The 19169-nt window shown below is 43.7% G+C and overlaps 1 protein-coding gene across 2 annotated transcripts in view; it reads right to left on the reverse strand.

Moving 5' to 3' along the window:
- The window catches only part of TRIM46 (tripartite motif containing 46), an 82271-nt gene extending 63366 nt beyond the window's left edge, over nt 1-18905 (reverse strand). The window contains exons 1-6 of one of the 2 annotated variants that reach the window (XM_078668290.1): nt 18870-18905; nt 16210-16453; nt 12748-13091; nt 8849-8992; nt 6640-6735; nt 4051-4304 (exon numbers count right to left, since the gene is read on the reverse strand). In XM_078668290.1, coding sequence (XP_078524416.1) covers nt 4051-4304; nt 6640-6735; nt 8849-8992; nt 12748-13091; nt 16210-16453; nt 18870-18905 — 1118 coding nt within the window. Of the gene's footprint in view, nt 1-4050; nt 4305-6639; nt 6736-8848; nt 8993-12747; nt 13092-16209; nt 16466-18869 lie in introns of those variants that run through there. The other variant, XM_078668291.1, reaches the window with a different exon arrangement.
- Between the last annotated feature and the right edge of the window lie 264 nt (nt 18906-19169).

Genomic DNA, 19169 nt, shown 5'->3' on the forward strand with positions numbered 1-19169 from the left:
CCTTCAGAGTCTCTCTCTTGCCTGTTTTCGCTGATGGGCACAGCTGACTCGAGTTGCACGAACGGGAGGGGGGCGGGAGAGGACACGGACGGCGGGAGGGGGGCGGGAGAGGACACGGACGGCGGGAGGGGGGCGGGAGAGGACACGGACGGCGGGAGGGGTGCGGGAGAGAACACGGACGGCGGGAGGGGGGCGGGAGAGGACACGGACGGCGGGAAAGGGGAGGGAACGGGAAAAACGTAACTCCGCCCAGGGAAAAAATCTCGGGAACGCCCCCGAATCTGGTCCGGCCTTGACGGACAGATCCGGCACCCAATGGCTGGCCTCCATTTATGGAGCTAGCCAATGGGACAGGGGGGCGTATTCCATTTTCCTTACTGAAATCAAGAGATTTCTCTGGAGGCGGAGCTAAGAGCTCCGCCCTCCAGCGAAACCTAAAAATGCATCACAGAGATTTCTCAAGTGTAATACTATAACAAAGTCAGGTTCTAGGGATTCAGACTGTAAATCCTCACAGTGAGGATTCTATGACTTCAGAGTGTACATGCGTAAATAGACTAGAGGGTGGAAACACGTCTCTTCACTTCGCGACTGCGGCTGTTGGCATTAGAACCACAATTCAACATATCCAAAGATTTCCACAAACAGTGGCTTCAGTTTTTCAAGAATATATCAAGGCAGAATGTAATTCCTCTGGAAATTCCTAGGATATTGGCGTAAGCACTCCAATTTCACTGCTGGAAAGACTGGATCCATTCCTGTTGCATGTCCTAGGCCCAGCCACAAAAATGAGGTACCATTTTCATCAGGAAAAGTGTGGGAAAACAGAATGGTGGAATATTTGTTCTTACCAACTGGATTTCTCTCCATTTAAGCCTCCAAATGAAAGCCAGTGTGCAATAAAGAACACATTTTGCAAAATGCCCACGGAATCATATGGTTGTACGTGAAACCATAAATATAGAAATACCCACTATACCTAAACTTAATATCTGTGAACATTTAAAAAAGACATACATTTCCTTCTAACCCATTTTTCATTAATTAGTTTATATCATATGAATTCTTGCATGGTTGGTATCCAATGAAAAATCTTTACTAGCTGCAGCTCAGTTGTTTTCTCTGGGTATTGGTTAATTTTGGACAACCTAAAACCCCATCTATCCCTGAGACCAGAAGGGTCTGACAGATCTAATGGTTTGTTACTTTTGTGAATCAGGCATTGAGGCAAAAAATTGCAGATGAATATGTTGCCACCAATTGAAATGTTTCCTACTTATTTTCATTCTTTTTTGTTTCAATGATTAGTTTCTTTTGGAAAACCATGAACAATCTACAGAAATGACTGCTTGCTGAATTTGGAAATTTGTTTAATTTTCACACATGTATAGCTTTTATGGGATTTTACACCTGTTTCCATCACATACTGAAAGTAGGTTGAAACATGCAAAAATTAGCAAAAACAGACAAGCTAGCAAAATGGAGAAAAAAAACGGTTTTTCGTTTACAACTCTCCTTGTTCGTGAAAGCAGGAAATGTGGGGGCAGATTTACAAGCCCCATGCGCCGCCGGTGCATCACGATGCGTGACGCACCAGTGGCACATCACGATGCGTGACGCACCAGTGGCGCATCACGATGCGTGATGCACCAGTGGCACAGCCTGCTAAAGGATATTTACAAGCACAGGTAACGTCACCCTGGTGACCTAACCTATGCTTGTAAATATCGCCCCTGTTCACACAACATGTTGCGTGTTAGGGCCGGGACATGGGTGTTGCTGTTGGTATTCCCACGCAACAGTTTTAGCGATGTTCTGTTAGCGCTATGCCCTTCTCCATATTTACAAAGCACCTTTAAAACACTTTTTGTGGCTCAACGCCGCCATGTAAATATGTTCCTTTTACACGCATCACTTTGTGTGAAAGGTCATGCAATGTGTGTTGCTGTGAGCGTTCCACCGCAATACCCATTGCTTTTTGACGCTGCCCTAGATTTACAAGAATGTGTACATCTGAGGCAGCGTCAACATCTAACGCCATGCAATAGCAAGTGTTAGAATGACGAAACAAGGATAAATACTTTGATTTCACCTCAGTTTTGCTTTTTTCTTTGTGTGCTGCATTCTGCAACTCTCCTAGAAAGAGCAAAAATCAATTAATTATTGTTATGTGCAGTAAGGTGTTGTAAATATGGTGCATCCATGCGTTTTGGAAATGTTGGAGCTTGGCGCTGCCAAATTTGGCACAGCTCCGCCTTCCGACATTTCCTTGTAAAAATACCCCTATGACCAGCATCTCCTGGTAGTGACCCCAACTTTGATTATCCGCACTGGGGAACAAGGTGAGAGTGTGCTCGCGGCTAGTCACTACCCTAGTAATCTTACATCAAAGGTCTGGCCCGGCTTTCCTCTCAGCGCTAAGAAGCCACTTCAATGCCATACTTGCACATCATGAATGCGATTACCAGTACTATTCTTATTTGTGGTTGTGCGAATGAGGAGCAAATTGCAGCTTGTCTGACACAGCGAAGCCGCAACAATCAGCGCAGCTAGCGGGGAAAACAAACCTCCCATGTGTATTTGATGTGACCTAGTCTACAATTACATTTGGCGCCACATTAGCAATTATGCTTAATTTCATGTTTATCATGTCTTAAATTACAGTGCAGACTCCATTTTGTCACTTTCACTGCAGCCATTTCAGTGTTTGGTGAACTTTTGTGCTTTTAGAAGGCTTAGAAGCTTAGATAGCTGACCACTGTTCTATTTAAGTATAGGTCATGGCACCTTTGGCACTTGTAATTACTAACTCCTGTACTACACTGTTGGTGTCTGTACCTAAGCGTTGGCCTATGGACATCTAAGCTAGGCGGTGTCCCTGTATCTCTTTAGCAATGCACCTGTAGGCCTTCGTATCTGATTTTTGGCCTTTGCTAGCTCCTATATTTGTATACATGTAAGCCCATGAGTTTACGATTACAACTGTTGACCCAGCATGTGATGGCCCATGTGCCATTTGACGCCTACTACTGGTGACCCTTATGCGGATCTGCCCCTGCATCTATTGAACCCTGTATATTGTTGCCAACTCAAGTAATGAGAAAAGCACCATTGTATTAATTTCAAACCAGGGCTATCACAATCTGATGGGTGAGGTTAGTCTAGCAAAAGAGCTATCAACATCTCTAGAACAATAATTACAAACAAAGAAAACTACAAAAAAATAAAAAAGTAGAACATTTCATATATTTAATCCTAAAGAAGACATAAATATTTTTAAAAACAAGGCACATTTTTCTTAACAATCCAGGAGTCATATGTTCCTACTTTTATATATGGGATGATGCCAAATGTTCAATCAACAAACCTGTGGGCCCTCATCTAAGGATCTTAAATACATATATCCACATGATCTAGTCCCCAGATTCCTAACAAATTAATGGAACAATCTGTCATGATTGTAACTTAATCAATCCAAACTCCATCATGCCTGCCGGGATTCCATATCAGCCAAAGTTTCTGCACTTTTGACAATTCTAAGTCTCCTTCTTCAGGAGAAGATGTAATAAACAACCACATCATGGAAGCACCATATTGAAAATAATCTCTTACTATCTATCAATAGAAATTGAATAATGGTTGGGGTTATAGGAATTAGCACATAGTTCTACAGGATACTTTATTATTCATTCATATTTACTGCTTGGTCAATCTTCTGAGTAATCAGAGCTTCAGGGTGTAATTTAACAGACCAAAAGTAAAGGATTACAGGGGCCCTTGCCTTTCTCATGAACAAATTACATTACTCACAATTGTTTTTAAAAGGTTTGGCTAAAGTAAAATAGACATCCTAATATACACACTATGTGAAAATTCCAAGCACCATCATTATTCAAGGCCAAAATCCTGTCATGGTTAGCAGCGTCCTGAAAGTCCCCGTATTGTCTGATCCCTCTATCTGTTGGACCATATACCTGTTGTGCGGCTTTTTCTAGCTTTAATCCACTAACTAATTGTCGTTGCTGCTCCTTTGCAAGCGGGTGCCTTTACCTGTTATGTAGCTGCTTGGCGACCTGCACGAAACAGGGGTGGTCGGTCTCCTTCAGCACCTCGTGGGTGTAGCCCACCATGCCCGAGTTCTCCAGCATGCTCCTGTGTTCCTGGATCTGAGCAGCCAGGTTGGACAGCCGCTCCTGCTGGCACTCCTCGATGGCCTGCAGTAGCGCAGCTTGCTTCTCCTCCAGCACCGCGCAAAGGTTTCGGATCAGATGCGTCACCTCGTCTTTGGCCTTCGCTCCGTTCACCTGGACAAAGAAATACACAAGTTAACTTGCAGCTCTGAGTCCATCACCGGTAAAGCCTCACTGTGTCTAGGACCTACAAACTTAAGGATTTAAGGTATCAGAGACATTGCTCGTTAATCCCACCTTTGGAATTGCAGTCCATACGCCATCTTGAATTGGGAGCACTTCATCTTACAAACATTATCTATGGGACTCTTAAGACCTCATCTGCGAATCGACTTTGTGGGATTGCCATAACTTATAAACAAAATTAACTACAGATCTAAGGGGTGTACCAGGATTTAACTTTGAGTAGGTATTTGGTTGATATCCAGTCATTGTTCCAGACAAATGGGGCTTTTGTAGGTAAACAGGTCATTAGAATTGAATAAAAACACCTCATTAGTTAGTAAACTGTAATTTAACAATTTGAAATAAAGTCATTGCATATTGTTATTTGTTATGGTAGGGTTTTCACATTACAATTACACAAGTTATACTGATGTATAAAATAAACATAGCAGTCTTTATTGTCTTTTTAAAGTATATTCATCTGGTTTGGGGTGCTAGTTTGCAGGAAATTATCTTAGCCTCCCTATTTAGCAATAGTAGGAAATGTACCCAACTATTTGATATTCGGCAAAATACAAAACTAGGTAGTCAGCGGCGGTTTCTTCTTGAGGGCAGGGGAACGTCACCCCCTGCCCGCAGTGGGCTGCAGTAAATCTGAACAATAAATGGCCCTGAAATTATTTCATAGGTCATTTTATTTTTCATGAGGAGCGCTGCAGCCGTCAGTCAGCCTGCCCCGGAGGGAGCAGGTGAAATTGAGGCGTGTCCTGTCGTCTGCTGCGGATTGGCAGTATGGTGGACTAGAGGAAGGCTGGCCAGACACTGCAAGGTGCGCATGTCAGTTTGGCCAGCTGTCTTCAGATGGCTAGCCTGACAAGCGCACTTAGCAGGTCTCTACCCGGCTGCCTTAGACAGCTGGGTGGAGACCAATCACAGGCCTCCAGGGCCTTATGGAGCGTCTAGCCAGCCCGCCTTATCCAATCCTGGCTCTTCTCTCATGAGCAGCATCAGGATTGTTTAGGGAAGTTTGCAGTTTCAATCCTGCGCGGAGACAGACAGGACAAGAAGGACTCAGCAGGGTAAGTACATTTTTTAATTTTTTTATTTTATTGTAATGCATGCCAGTGGTTTTTTTTTATGCTTGTTTTATTTTCTGTTTTGGGAAGCGGTGGGGCACTTCGCTCGCCACGCCACTTTCATATGTTACCAGCTGCCCCTGAAGGTAGCCTGGAGAACGTGGCACAGTGGTAGAGATATACTTTTTCTGATGGAAACCTATAAAAAAGGCTATCTAGGATAGAGGAAAAAGTTTTTCTTTTTCCCCAGTCCTGCATCTATATTAATCACACACTATATGAACTCTGGAATGTGCTTTGTCTGACGCCTGCTTGGGTTTAGGGATGTATTGTGACATGCCTTAGCTTTTGAACTATGAAGCTCATGCTTCACTGTGACCCTTAGAAGCTCTGCATGCTGAATTCCTGACCACAGTATGAACCAACATGGCCAATTCATGATTGTCCGAAGGATATAATGTTTATTTTCAGAGCGATGCTTTAGGTTTTGGAAGAGACCAGAGTTCTACTCAAGGTTTCATCAATTTACGAATTCTCATGCTGACAAAATCAACCACCACCCTCCACCTCTGTTGTCTTTACTATTGTTTTTAGAATGACTATGAAAAAGGGTGCTCTGCATTAAAGAAGGAACCTCAGTTTTTAATTTATTTATTGTTTCATTGATTGGTCAAATTTTCGGGAAAAAGGCAAAATACAACCTCAAAAATTAAAAGAAATCAAAAAGCGATTGAGCAATGCAAAGGCGTAGGGGGCAAATGTTATCTGTCTAGCTTCCAGGGGGATGATCCTACAGAGAGTGGATGAGTACACTTGGTTAACCTCTCTCTCTCTCTCTCTCTCTCTCGCTGTGTCTCTCTGTCTCTCCCTATCCCTTTCCCTACCCCATAACCCTTTCTCAAAGAACCTTAGAGTTTTAGACCCTCATCAGCAAAGCTTAAGCTAATCCCTATATGGATGTTGCCAAGTTGAGAAAAAAGGTTAAAAAGAAAATTCTGACAACTTCAGAAAAAGCTAAAGAAAGATCTAAAAATAGGAGTTGAGGTCACAGACATTCAGATTGCAGCATGAATAAAATGTACATCTAGTCTGTCTCTCTGGTATCTTTCCTGCTCTTCCCCTCTCAAGTAGTGCCCAGATCCCCCACAGAATGTGCAGCCTCTGGTTGAGGGCTGCTATTTTCCGTACCTCAGCACAGAATCTCTCACCTCGGTGTGTTTGACCGCATCTTCCAGTTCACTGATCTGGTTGTGGACGGTGTCCTGGTTGGACAGGACGTAGGTGAGACTTCGAGTTAGCTTCTCCTGCAAGAGAGAAGAATAGGGTGAGCCGGCAAACAGGTGGGTGCTGCCATAATAACCAAAGGTGTGCTATTATTTGATGTAATCACAGGTGAGGCAAGGTGTTCAGTCAGCGGCCAGAGGGCTACCTGACTTGGGGCTAGATGTAGGTAATTGTAAATTACCGATTCGAAAATACCGAATTTTACCGATTCGGTATTTTCGAATCGGTAATTGCAAGGTAGATAATAATTCGGGAAAAAATACAGAATCGGTAATTACCGATTCGGTATTTGCCATTCATTCCTATGGGCCTGGAGGCCCATAGGAATGAATGTCAATTACGGAATCGGTAAATACCGATTCGGTAAAATTGGGAAAAAGTCAAGGGTGGCAGGGTGTCACTTTGACACCCTGCTGCACCCCTGATTAGTGCTTGTGTGCACATGTGGCACACATACATGCCCTAAGGGCATGTATGTCTGTCACATGGCACAGGTGTAAATGCACATATTTGCATTTACATAGGAATTCGTTATTTACCACCAACTAATAGTTGGTGGTAAATAACGACTCCTTAAAGCCCAGAAACACTGTTTACAGTGCTTCCTACATCTCATTTACCGATTCGGTAAAAAAGCCTCCTACATAGGAAAAGTCTATTACCGGTCGGTAACGGCCGAATTCGGCCGTTACCGACCGGTAATAGCCTACCTACATCTAGCCCTTGGTTCTTTAGCAATGAGAGACGTGTGCTTGGATATCATCAGCTCAGCAGTATCTGTATGATCATGGAGGCACCATTTTCCGCCATGTCATTGACAAAGCGTTGTCTTATTTCATTAGGCCTGAAGACAAATGCTGTGTGTTAGCAGCAGTAAACTGTGTGGCCGGTTACACCATCAACTATGGCTCTGTGCTCTGTCGTGTAATGGTCCCCAATAATTTCAGAAAGTTCACTCACATTTACGAGAAGATTGAGTAGGTTTAGGACCTAATTTAGAGTTTGGCAGACGGATTCATGTCCGTGAGGGCGACGGAGTACTTTACTGGACATCTCTCTACATTGACCGGCTCCACCGCCATAGCTGTTCCTGTCAATGAAAAGTTTGACATACGGTATCATCAGCCATGGTGGCCAGGGTTAAAACTTTTCAAAAGTTTTTTGGTTTCCAAAAACAAACTCCTAAAGTTTTTTTTTATTTGTGAACAGCAAAAATAGAATGACCTACATAACCTATGAGTCTTTTTTTCATTATTGCTTTTTCCCTGGCGGTGGAGGACATGAACAAAGGCATTACTTAGTGCACCTTAAATAAGGTGCATGGTGTAATATTCTTCCTCTGATGGCCCCTACTCTGGCATCCCGTTGAAGGAAGAATTCCCTCGGTGGCCACAGGCAGCTCTGTTAATGGAATACTTCCCAGTCTGTCTGTTTAAAAATGAGGCACAGTAACCAAGGGTTTGAGAAGGAGTACCCTCTCTTCCAAACCCTAAAACAGGCCCCTAATTTGCCCTTTGAAAATAATAGGTTTCATATTGTTATATGTTTACATAATAAAATCACAGCAAAACCCTGCACATTTCAGGTAAATTTTCAGCAGTCTCCACTAAAATTTGTAGATTTAGGGACTGGTAATCTCTTTAGGGCTGCTGTACATATTAGAGTGGAAGTTGAATGTGTAATGGCAAATCTTTCATGTGCCATGATATATGATGCCCTTTCTGTCAGGGCCAGACAGGAAACCAATACTGACCCTGGGAAAGAGCTCGGCCTGCCCTGGAGTGGGGGGAATTAGGAAGTGGGGGGGTGCTAGTGGAAAGCTTTGTGCTGCTTTTGTTTCTGGGGATGATATTACAACTATGCTGCAAAACTAGCCCCCAGTAACAGAAATGGCCACCCCAGGAATCTAAAAACAGCCCCCAAACTGGCCGCCCAACAAAAAAAAAAACGCAGGGTGCCCGCTATGGCCAGTCATGCCCAGCTTTCTGTGGTGCCTTCTGAATGCGTCTTGTGACACGTGCCATGGTGGCTGCTGCACATGCAATTGAGCCCTTTGCATCAGTTGTGGCTTGAGTTTTCCTTCAGGGCACAGAGGGAAAGTTACTTTACGTATATTCACAAGGCTGTCCTTACCTTTAGGGCCTGGTAGGCACTTATGACAGGTGTGATCTTGTGCCCCGTGTGCGTCCTTCGGACCCGGCAGAGCTGGCACACCAGCCGCTGGCATGTCTTGCAGTAGTGGGACACCTCCTCCTTGTGCTCTGGGCACAATAATCCCTGTATCAAAAAGTGACAGTAGAGGGTTAGTGGAAGCTGGAAACAACATCTGTCAGTAATCACCAACCCTGGGTTACAATGGGCTGTTAGATGATGCAAATAGGCACCTGGTAATATTGGATCCCCCACATAGGAGGGGACAAGGTCTTCCCTACCATATATGACACAATTTCAGAGTGTAGGGCCATAGGCCCTTCCACCCACCCCAGTTATTTTTAGATAAGGACTCCCAGTCCCAGTCAGTTTGACATTTCATTGAAAATTACTCATCAGCTCTTATCATATAACCCGTCTCAGTGCGGATTCTAAATATCAACTACAGATTATCATGGGATACTAATATTGTAGACATATTACTGAGAGACAAAATATTGCAAGGTAAGCGCGCATAGATGTTCTAAACCTAATTCCAAATCTATGTACCATGAGGATACACCTTCAAGGTAGCTAGACGTGGAGTTAGGAATATTAAATCTATACTCTCCAATACGCGCTTACCTTTTCACATTTTTTCCACAATATTCTTGTACTTGATATCCCTTTATGCAATTGCCTTTGCAACACATATGATGTGTATTTCTCTATAGTTTGTCGTCTATTGTACTGCATAGCCCTATATCCCGCTATTGAGAGTTATACAAAGTTTTTAAAGTCCCTCTTCTGAGTTTTAGGCCCGAGCTAGATGCGAATGCCTATAATGAGGTTGAAGCACTTAATCAACTGGTATACTCTATGCATAAGGACTTTAAAGCTGGTCTTAATCAAGAAGAAACAGAAAGATAAGCAGTGAAATGTTGAAAAAGGTCTATTCCAGCCATTACTGGCCCTCTGTCTCTACATTGTATTCAATGGACCTCTCAACATTCCAGTGTCCTAATTGAGCATTATATTGCACAGCCAAGGGCTACAGCAGTAGTTAAAGGCACCAATCCTAAATTATAAGCCCACTCAGCAGGCAAGGGCCTATAGAGAGGGAGAGGGCCTTTAAAAGCCAGTATAGCCCATGGCATTAGGGCTGCAATTTTATTAGAATATTCTCACCACTGATCGTAGAATATTCTAAAATAAACAGAGAACGACTGAAAGACAAGAATTGGAATGTTGGAGCAGAAGGTCCTTAATAGCCAACCTTGGCCCAGAGCCTCTCCATTCTTTTCAATAGAGTTCTCAACATTCCGATGTTATATATTACGTATGTAGTCTTTTTCTAAGTTTGTGCAATGGTACATGATGCCAACTGCAATAAACCAAAACTGCAGCCAAACATCTAGAAACCAATCTTTAAAGCCCAAAGAGTCTTATTATGTCAAGTGAAACTATCCGCTCTTCTTAATATTCAAAAGAGTAAATTGATTATTAGCGAACTGAGACAGTGGTTTAAGAATAAGCTTGTCAGTCATCTGCTACTGCCCACCTCTGAGTCAGTTTCTCCTGATACAAGCTGGTCATACAGCGGCTTATCCGACCTAATTGAAATCTGGTTGCCAATTGGTCTATATTTGGTTTATGAACTGCCTTGTGTCACTTTTTAGGTTTCTCCTGCACAGCGGTTGTGCTGTGCTTGTTAAAACTATTGTTAATATAAATCTTAAAAGAGGCTTACATTCGATCCTTGCTTTTCATTGGTTCCTGTGCTTGCCACTTACTTTTCCTCCAATTCTACTGGCTGTCGCATACCTATTTCCTATTGCTCCTAGTATGTTTCTCTTTTCAGTCTCCTGTGGCTCAAGTACTGTTTTCATCCGTTTTTGAAGCAGAACCTTTTTTTTATCTCAACTCAGCGCCCACTCATACGGAACTCTGGTCTACAACTGCTGCAGTGTAGTAATCGCGCTCCTCTCCTTCACCGATATCAGATTACACACATACATGTGCCTCTTCACAATGCGCTCTAGTCTTTCTTTAAATGTCTCTCTTACATGCATACAGTCCGATGCATCAGTTTCATGCCGGCTCTTCTCTTTGTCTTGCTCACACAGCCTCCGCAAGCAGAACAATGAGGCACACGACCTTCGCCGACTACATGCTGTTATTTCCCTAAAACCACGATTGTGTATTTTTCTCTTCCATTTCCGGGTCACAGAGAAACAGAGAAATACAAGCTCTTCCAAATTGTATTTCTAGCCATTGTCGCCACTTCCGGAAACACAGACCGGAAAAAAAAGTGTGGCACTGGCAGTAAAGCTGGGGTAACCAACTGCACCTCCACTGCTCCTGCCTTTGAAATTGTCTGCTCTGCTACCCAGCCCGGGAGTCCTCAACTCTCAGGTCAATCTGATTCCAGGAGTTGGTTCTCTTCCCACCACTCACTGCACTATTCAGAACAGTTGCCCTCGCCTCTCCCATTAGGCGCAGGAGCCTTTGACTGCATCGCCATTCCAAACGGTTCTCCCAACATCTATGGCAGAACTAGACATTCGCATGTATTGCACCGAATATAGCGATCGTTGATACTTTTCTCACCTTGCTCATATTTGAATTCATCAGTTTTAAATGTAACACACTCCTCGCTTTATATTTATCATGATGCTGTGTGCGATTGGCACTGCTCTTTTAATTTCCCTGTTCACGTTGCCACTTATGGGTCGGTGTGTTGTTTTAATGCCCTCCCTCACTTATATTTTTATATTTGTTTTATTATTTAATTTATACAGCTTTACTGTGGTGATGATTTTATGATCTAGTTCTACATCTGCACTGAGCTTCTAATAGCTCAATGCTCTTTTCGCATTAACAACTTCATACTTTTGGATTAATTATTTGGCTCTTTCTCGTGCTGATTATTTCTAAGTGTAATGCTCTATCTGCACCAATAGCTTCACACCTTTGGTCTTTACTAGTGAACACCCTCAATTTGGTTGTTCACGTTGCATGGCGGCATTCCTTTATTAATTATGTTCTCTGTTTCTCTTTTCGTATTTTGCTTCTGTCCAGACTGAGCTACCCCTGTGAGCACTCTTATCGCGCAGGTTTACCATGCCTTTCAATGGTTACCTATCTGTTTTTCCTATTTCATTTTTATAAATTCCCCTTGACTTACCTTTATATCATCTTCTATTACCAGTGGGTTTTTTTATTTTCGTTTTTTTGGTTATTACATTTGTTTATGAGCTTTCTCTCACAGATGCTGAAAAAAAGGACTTACCTGAAACGGCTGGCTGCTGCCTCTCCTCTGTCCTCTGTCCTCTTCCTTCTTCCCTGTCCCGGCCGGCAGCAGGAAGCATCCGGGCACACATGCTCCCCTGAGCAAATCACAAAGCTGCAATGCAGCGTTGTAATTGGTCTGAGGACCATGGCTAGGCACTCAGACGGTAACAGGGAGCCTGTGCTTGTTCCTTACCAGGCTGTGTAATGCTCCCTGGTGTGGAACATGCAAAGTGCGCATGCCTGTTTGGTCGGCCCAAAAGGGCCGGCCAAACAGTCATGAGCACTTAGGGAGTGCAAACCACTCCTCCACCTGCTCTGGCCAGTCCTGCCCCACCACTGCCTTCAATAGGAAAAATAAAATGATAATAACGTTACTTTATTATCATTTCTTTTTACTTTTGAGCAGTGGGCGGCGCTCCTCTGCCTTAGCGGAGGAGCTGTCACTGCTAGGTGTGTATGAGAGGAGTGGACATGTACCTGTGGGCAGCATGGGCTTTTTATTGAGCCCAGAAGGTTGTGTCGAGCCACCTTGGCATGCAGGTGAAGGTGGCAGTGTGGTCTTGTGAATGTGGTGCCCAAAGGTGAGGACATATAGCACAGGTTCATACCTTGGGTCTGAAGGTATGAGTGGGTGGCGTGGGCTCGTGCTGTGCCTTTTGGGTGCCCCAGGGGTGATAGAGCTTGAAGCATTCATTGCAGAAGCTGGAACGGCACTCAGTACACCCCTTGGTGGCCTCCTGTTGGGGTGGCTTGCAGAACTGGCAGATGATAGTGGTACTGATGTTGACCGTCTGCCGGTATCGCTCGACGATGCGCTCCAGGGTCAGATTCCGGAAGAGGTTGCCCAGTCCACGCTCACCCAAGTCCACGTCTCTCTGGCAAGCTGGGCATGGGAAGATCACCGTCTGAACCTGATTAGTTCCTCGCTTCCTCCCGGGGTACGTGCCAAACCCTGGTGGAAAAGAGAAGTCAATGAGACGTTATCCACTGAGAATTGCTATTTGGATGCTGAGATATCTGGTTGAAGAGACTGAAGAGGGAATATGGGTTGGTGCTTTACTGCAGGTTGGTGGTATTAGTTGATAGTTTGATGCATGACTAGAAGGGAGATTGGTGGATGCCTAGCTGGATGGATCCATGGTTTGTACACGTGGAGAGTAGTTTAGATCATTGAACAGAATGCTGAGTGGTTAGATGAGTGAATAATTTGATGGTTAGATCTATCTATATCTAGGTGGGCAGATAGGTTGGGAAGTGAATTGATGAGTCAATGACTGTCAAGGTGGTTTTATTGAAGGCTGAATGGGTTGTAGGTAATTGATTGATTGATTGGAGCAGTGGGTGCTTGAACAGATGGAGAGATGAATTAGGGAATGTGTGGATGGCCGAATAGATCTGTAACTGGATTGGACTGTTGTTTGGTTGATTTGGATGGACGGATGGATAGAGGGATGGACAGATAGACAATGGATGGATGGATGATGGACAGAAGGATGCTTGGGCGGAAGGATAGATGAATGGAAACTCTCAAGCAGTGAGGAATTCTCAGCCCATTTAATTGAAAAAACAAGAAAGATCGAATTAGATCTGCAACTCTCCTTACTAGACTTACAGAATCTAGCTCACTCCACCTTCGCTTCATGTACACCTTGGATGAGCTCTCTTCTGGTTGTTTCAGTTGCCTATACTCCAAAAAATGATGCTTATTTGAATACCTTCAGACTACTAGACAATGCGGAGCTGCTTAACATCATAACTACATTAAAACCGTCAAATCACTTCAACATTCCTATGCTCACCAAATTCTTTAAAGAACTAACCTCATCCATTTTCTCTCTCTGGTCGAAGATTGTACATGAATCTCCCGCGCAAGGCTTGATTCCAGATTGCCTCACGATTGGACAAGTCATCCCCGTACCAAAGAAACCGAAGGCAGATTTATCTGAATCTAGCAACTTCCGAACAATGTCTAATATCATGACTTTATCCAAACTACTTGAGAAATACGTACATACACAACTTGACCAGTACCAATCTGGCTTCAGGTCTGGACACAGTACTGGAACTTCTTTAACACACATTGTGGATGATGCCATAAGACTAATTGACCATGACGAACCATGCCTACTTATACTGCTGGATCTCTCCGCAGCGTTTGACACGGTCAAACACAACAAATGTATTGACCTCCTTGAAACAAGGATGGGGTCCAGTCTTTAATTGGTTTGCCTTGTTCCTTCAAAGTAGAACTCAAAGAATCAAAGTCAACCACGACCTTTCCAAATGTAAGCCAGTCTCAATTGTAGCTCCACAAGGATAACCACTATCACCAACTCTTTTCTACCTGTATCTGGAACATCTCACCAAAATTCTGAAACGTACTAACATACAATGTCATATGTACGTGGATGGTACTCAACTGTATAGGAAAATGTCTTCACCGGACAACAACACTACTCTCAACTATGCTCTTTTAAAAACCCAACAGTGGCTATCTCATAACCAGCTTTTGCTAAATACACTCACATCTGAATTCCTCTTGCTTGCCTCCCACATTTATAATGCGCCCATTCAGGACTGGCTCAAACAACTAACAGCCCTCAACTGCACCCCACATGTTGTTAGCTCCACTAGATCACTTGGCCTAATCCTGGACAAATGCCTGAATATGCAGGATCACATCAGTGTGACAAGAGGGGCCAATTACCAACTCTACACATTAAGGAAAATCAAACCATTCCTACCGCCCACTGACCTGCAACAAGCTGTCCAATCCCTTGGTTTCTCCCATTTAGACTAAGGAATTGTGACCTGGCTGGGCTGCCCAGAGCTAAATTGGACCCTTTAAGGGCCACTCTGAACTCTACTGCCAGACTCATCATGGGCTTCAGAATATGTGACCACATCACACCTGATCTAATCCAACTAAACTGGCTTTCCCTCGATACAAGGATCAGGTATAAGATAGCCCGCTTGACGCACAAAGCACTGCATCAGAAAACGCCCACTCACCTGCCAAATAAACTTGAACTATCGGGTGGGAATCACGCTCTAAGAAGTTCAAACACTACTGCTGAAACCACCAAAGTTCAAAAAGAGAGCCTACAACTGCAGCTTCTCTGGTCTTGCTCTGAGAATATGGAATGCTCTCCTGCTCCTGAATAGCTACATGCGACAATAGTACTATAGCCACACAAACTCTTTGAATTGACCTTACAACCCTTCCCTCCGTTATCTACTATACAATCTGCATCTTTTTAACTGTTTATATGTCTATTTTTTGTCTCCAATGTGCTTCTGCTGCATATGCGTAGTTATCTATTTTGTTTTCCCGCTCTAGCTTAACCAGCCAGCTGCGTTGTACAGCGCTCTGGTACCCTGCGGGGTCATGTTCGCACTTTATAAAACTTTTCAATTAAATAAAATGTTAAATAAGACTATCCGTTCATCGATCTCTCTAGCTGGTCTTTGCTTTGTAGTCAGTTTGTAAGAACAAAGATGACTAAGTCACCCATGCGACAAAGATAGTGGTGCAAGGGGCCCACTGTGTGGCAAAGGAGACCTAGGGATAGCAGGCTCATGCAGCCAGGGGCAAAGGTGTTTATTTAGACATCCTGGTGTCAAAGATGGCTGCTTATTGGATAAGAGCAAAGATGGCTGCTTATGTGGTAAGTACAAAAATGACTGCTTATGGGCTGGCGATAAAGATGGCTGCTTATGAGCTGGTGCCAAAGATTGCTGCTTATGGGCTAATACCAAAGAAAGAGGCTTATGGTTTAGTGAGAAAGATGAGAGCTTTGGAGGTTAAAAAAAAAGATGGTTGCCCTAGCAGCAATTGGTAAACACAGCAGCTCAGATGGACAAAGCACTGCCTTGCAGGGGACACAACTATCTTGCCTGTCATGGAAAAGCTAATTTGTCTCTCAGCCTGATGACCACTGCTGAAGCATGCAACTGATTTCCTTCATTTGGGCACTAGCTGCCTTCCCACTTCAGGCAACTTGAGTGCCAGCTCAGGAGACCCATGACCGGTGTCTGTGGGGCATATCCCCTCCCACGCCTTGGCTCACCTGACTTAATGAGGCGGTCGAGGCGATCAGGCTTGGGCACCACCCTCCTGCCCATGCGCGGACTCCGTGTAGCAGGCGAGGAAGCGGGCGAGGTGGGCTCAGAGTTGGGGTCGCAGCAGATGTAGCCATGCTGTACCAGGATCTCACTGGCACAGAGGTGGCACACGTTGTGGAGGCAGGGCAGGATCAGGGGCTGCTTGTACATCTCCTTACACACCGGGCACGTCAGCTCGGGCTCCATGTTCTTCATGCTTGTCTGTAAAGATGAGAGGTCAAAGGTCAAGAAGACTAATCAGAGAGACTCATGTGGTCACAGATTGCCAGAGGGAATAGGTTTAGGAGGTTATCACAACAGTAGATTAAATATACAATTAACAGTAATTTCCCCACCCCAGAACATCTCACAAGGTAAGCAATAGAACTACTTCCACCCAACAAGCTTGAACACTATTTTAAAGGCCGTAGAAGCATGAAAAGCTGAGCATGCCCCGCCAGAATCTGAAAGTCTGGCTAGCAGATTGCGCTTGAATTATAGATGCAAATGAGCCAACGTGTAACTACTTTATTTGTCCAATGTGAGACGTTTTACTGAGTTCTGAGGTTCATGGGTACCACTGAGGCTTGAAATTCTCTTATTACAAATACAGCAGACCTCACAATTCTTCATGGTCTCCATGACACAGAGGTCTTAGAGAAGCCAGCTCCATGGGGGAGCTGCTAACCTGGTCACTGTTTTTCTTTGCATTGTGGGACTTGTAGTCCAGAAAACCCCATAATTGTACATTGACTGCAAATACCAGAATGCAACAAACAAATCTATAGTGTATGAGCCACTCGAGGAGGGGTCTGGGAAGCTTGAGAGCTCTGCAGATAGCTCAGTTTAAGATGGTGTATTGTATTGTATTGTAATTACATTTATATAGCGCTTACTACCCCACGAATGGGAGCTAAAGCGTGGTAATCATTTCATTGAAATCACGAGGAAAGCAAAAGTGATAATAATCATATTTTGATCCCCATCACCTGATAATGACGTCACCGGAAGTGTCATTAGATTACATTTAATGACATCACATAAAGTGGCATGAAAGTGGATTAAAAAAACCTTAATCCTGAATGGGTTTCATTGAAGATACTGTTTAGTCACACTAATGGTGACAGAAACAAAAACCCTGCTACAAAAACTAGTTACAACCACGAAAATGCTTACTTGTAAAATCATGAATCTTTAATAAGATTGGTTAAATCATTGTGGATGCACGTGTAACTTCAAATACAGCAATAAATATCCAGGAATGATGCCGCTAAGAGGTGGTCATGCTTGCGGGTCGTTTATGAAAGAAAACTCCAGGACTGAGTTTCCCGGTCAAGGTTCTAGTCACTATAGACCTCCCCCTTCAGGACCCGCTCGCTACTTCCGACCCTGCCGAAAAGGCCTTTTGGCGATGCGCCGCCTGGTGGACTTCCACCAGGAAGAAGACTGGTCCCCATCTCTATATTTAGGACCTTCTACTTCAAGACGTAGGTCACATGACCAGCAGAGTCCCGGGGGGCTTTGAACGCACACATAACTCTGTGTCTTGCCTTACATTTGAGTTTTCCCAAGCTTTGTTCAGATAGACTTTAAAATCTTGGTAAGGCCAAGAAGGAGGACATTTTATCCGCCTCCCTTCCTCGATGTGAAGACTCTATCTTCAAGTGGTATCTTCCTCATAATACCATCGAAAACCTATTCCCTAGATTACACTCTGGGCCCAGTTTGTAAGCTTATCACTTGCTTTAGACCTTCTTAACACTTCTTTTTAAGTCTCGCTTACGGATATCTTTATCTAGCTTCTGTCGAAAGACCAACTGTAGGCAATATCAATCACTATAGACCGCTTTGGGTCAGCCCTTGCTTATCATTGGTTTTCTTTATTGTCACTCCCATTTGCTAACTTTTTATTCGTCCATGGTCTTATTTTGTACCGAAGTGTTGCTTCAAAGCCTTTCCTTGCCCCCTCCTTTTCTTGTGACTTTGGGAGCTTTGTGATCTTGTTGAGTCCACCCGCTTCTCTCTCTTCCGCTAGAGCGCTGGTGTAACAGTCATGTGTTGTCTGACATCACTGCAATATCGTAATGTCCTTTATGGCTGCAAGAAGTTCTGTTATTAAAGAGATATATGCCAATAATAGCTGCCAGCCTGTCTTTCATATAATTTTAGATTTTCTCTCCACAAAACTTAGAAAATCCTGAACTTGGAATCTGAAAGGAACCTATTTGCATAGTTGGTATATATCAAGAAAACCTGCCAAGGCAATGTTTATCTTGGACCAGCACCAGGCACCACTGCTTCAAAGGCCCCCGCTACAATTATAAAGGCCATCACACTACAGATGGCGTTCTTCCGATCAAAAGGTGCTGCGGGCGCATCTATGCGAACATTTACTGCTTTACGCACATAAAGCCAGATGGAGTATCCTCAAAATGGAGTTTGTGCGTGCAAAAAATGGGATTTATAATATATAAGTCCCATGTTAGGACTTGGTAACGTTTTTGGGTTCTTTGTGAATTGTGCAAACGGTTTGTGGGTCTCCGGAGGACCACTACCAACTCCAACTACCAATTAAAGGAATTTGAGCTGCTTTGAAAAAAAAGTTTCCTTATCTAAATGCAATCACAGACATGGTAGTCTCCTGACCCTTGCGGGCCCCCATTTCTGTGAATATATCCAATCTGAGTTGTGCTTTACCCCGTACCTAATAAATATTATTTAGGTAGGTGAGATTGCGACCGTTTCCGATTCTGAATTTTACAATCCAACATATTAGTGCATTAAGTCGGTTTGTAAAATTCAATGCTAGTCACAATAATACTAGTCGCAAACAATGTTTTTGCGGCACGCGTAATGATACATCAGGCTCATAGTTTGGTGTACATTCAGTTGCCATAAACTTTAACAGATGGAAAAGGAAGGATAT

This window comes from Lissotriton helveticus, chromosome 12, assembly GCF_964261635.1.
Source record: "Lissotriton helveticus chromosome 12, aLisHel1.1, whole genome shotgun sequence".
In the NCBI taxonomy this organism is placed as follows: Eukaryota; Metazoa; Chordata; class Amphibia; order Caudata; family Salamandridae; genus Lissotriton; species Lissotriton helveticus.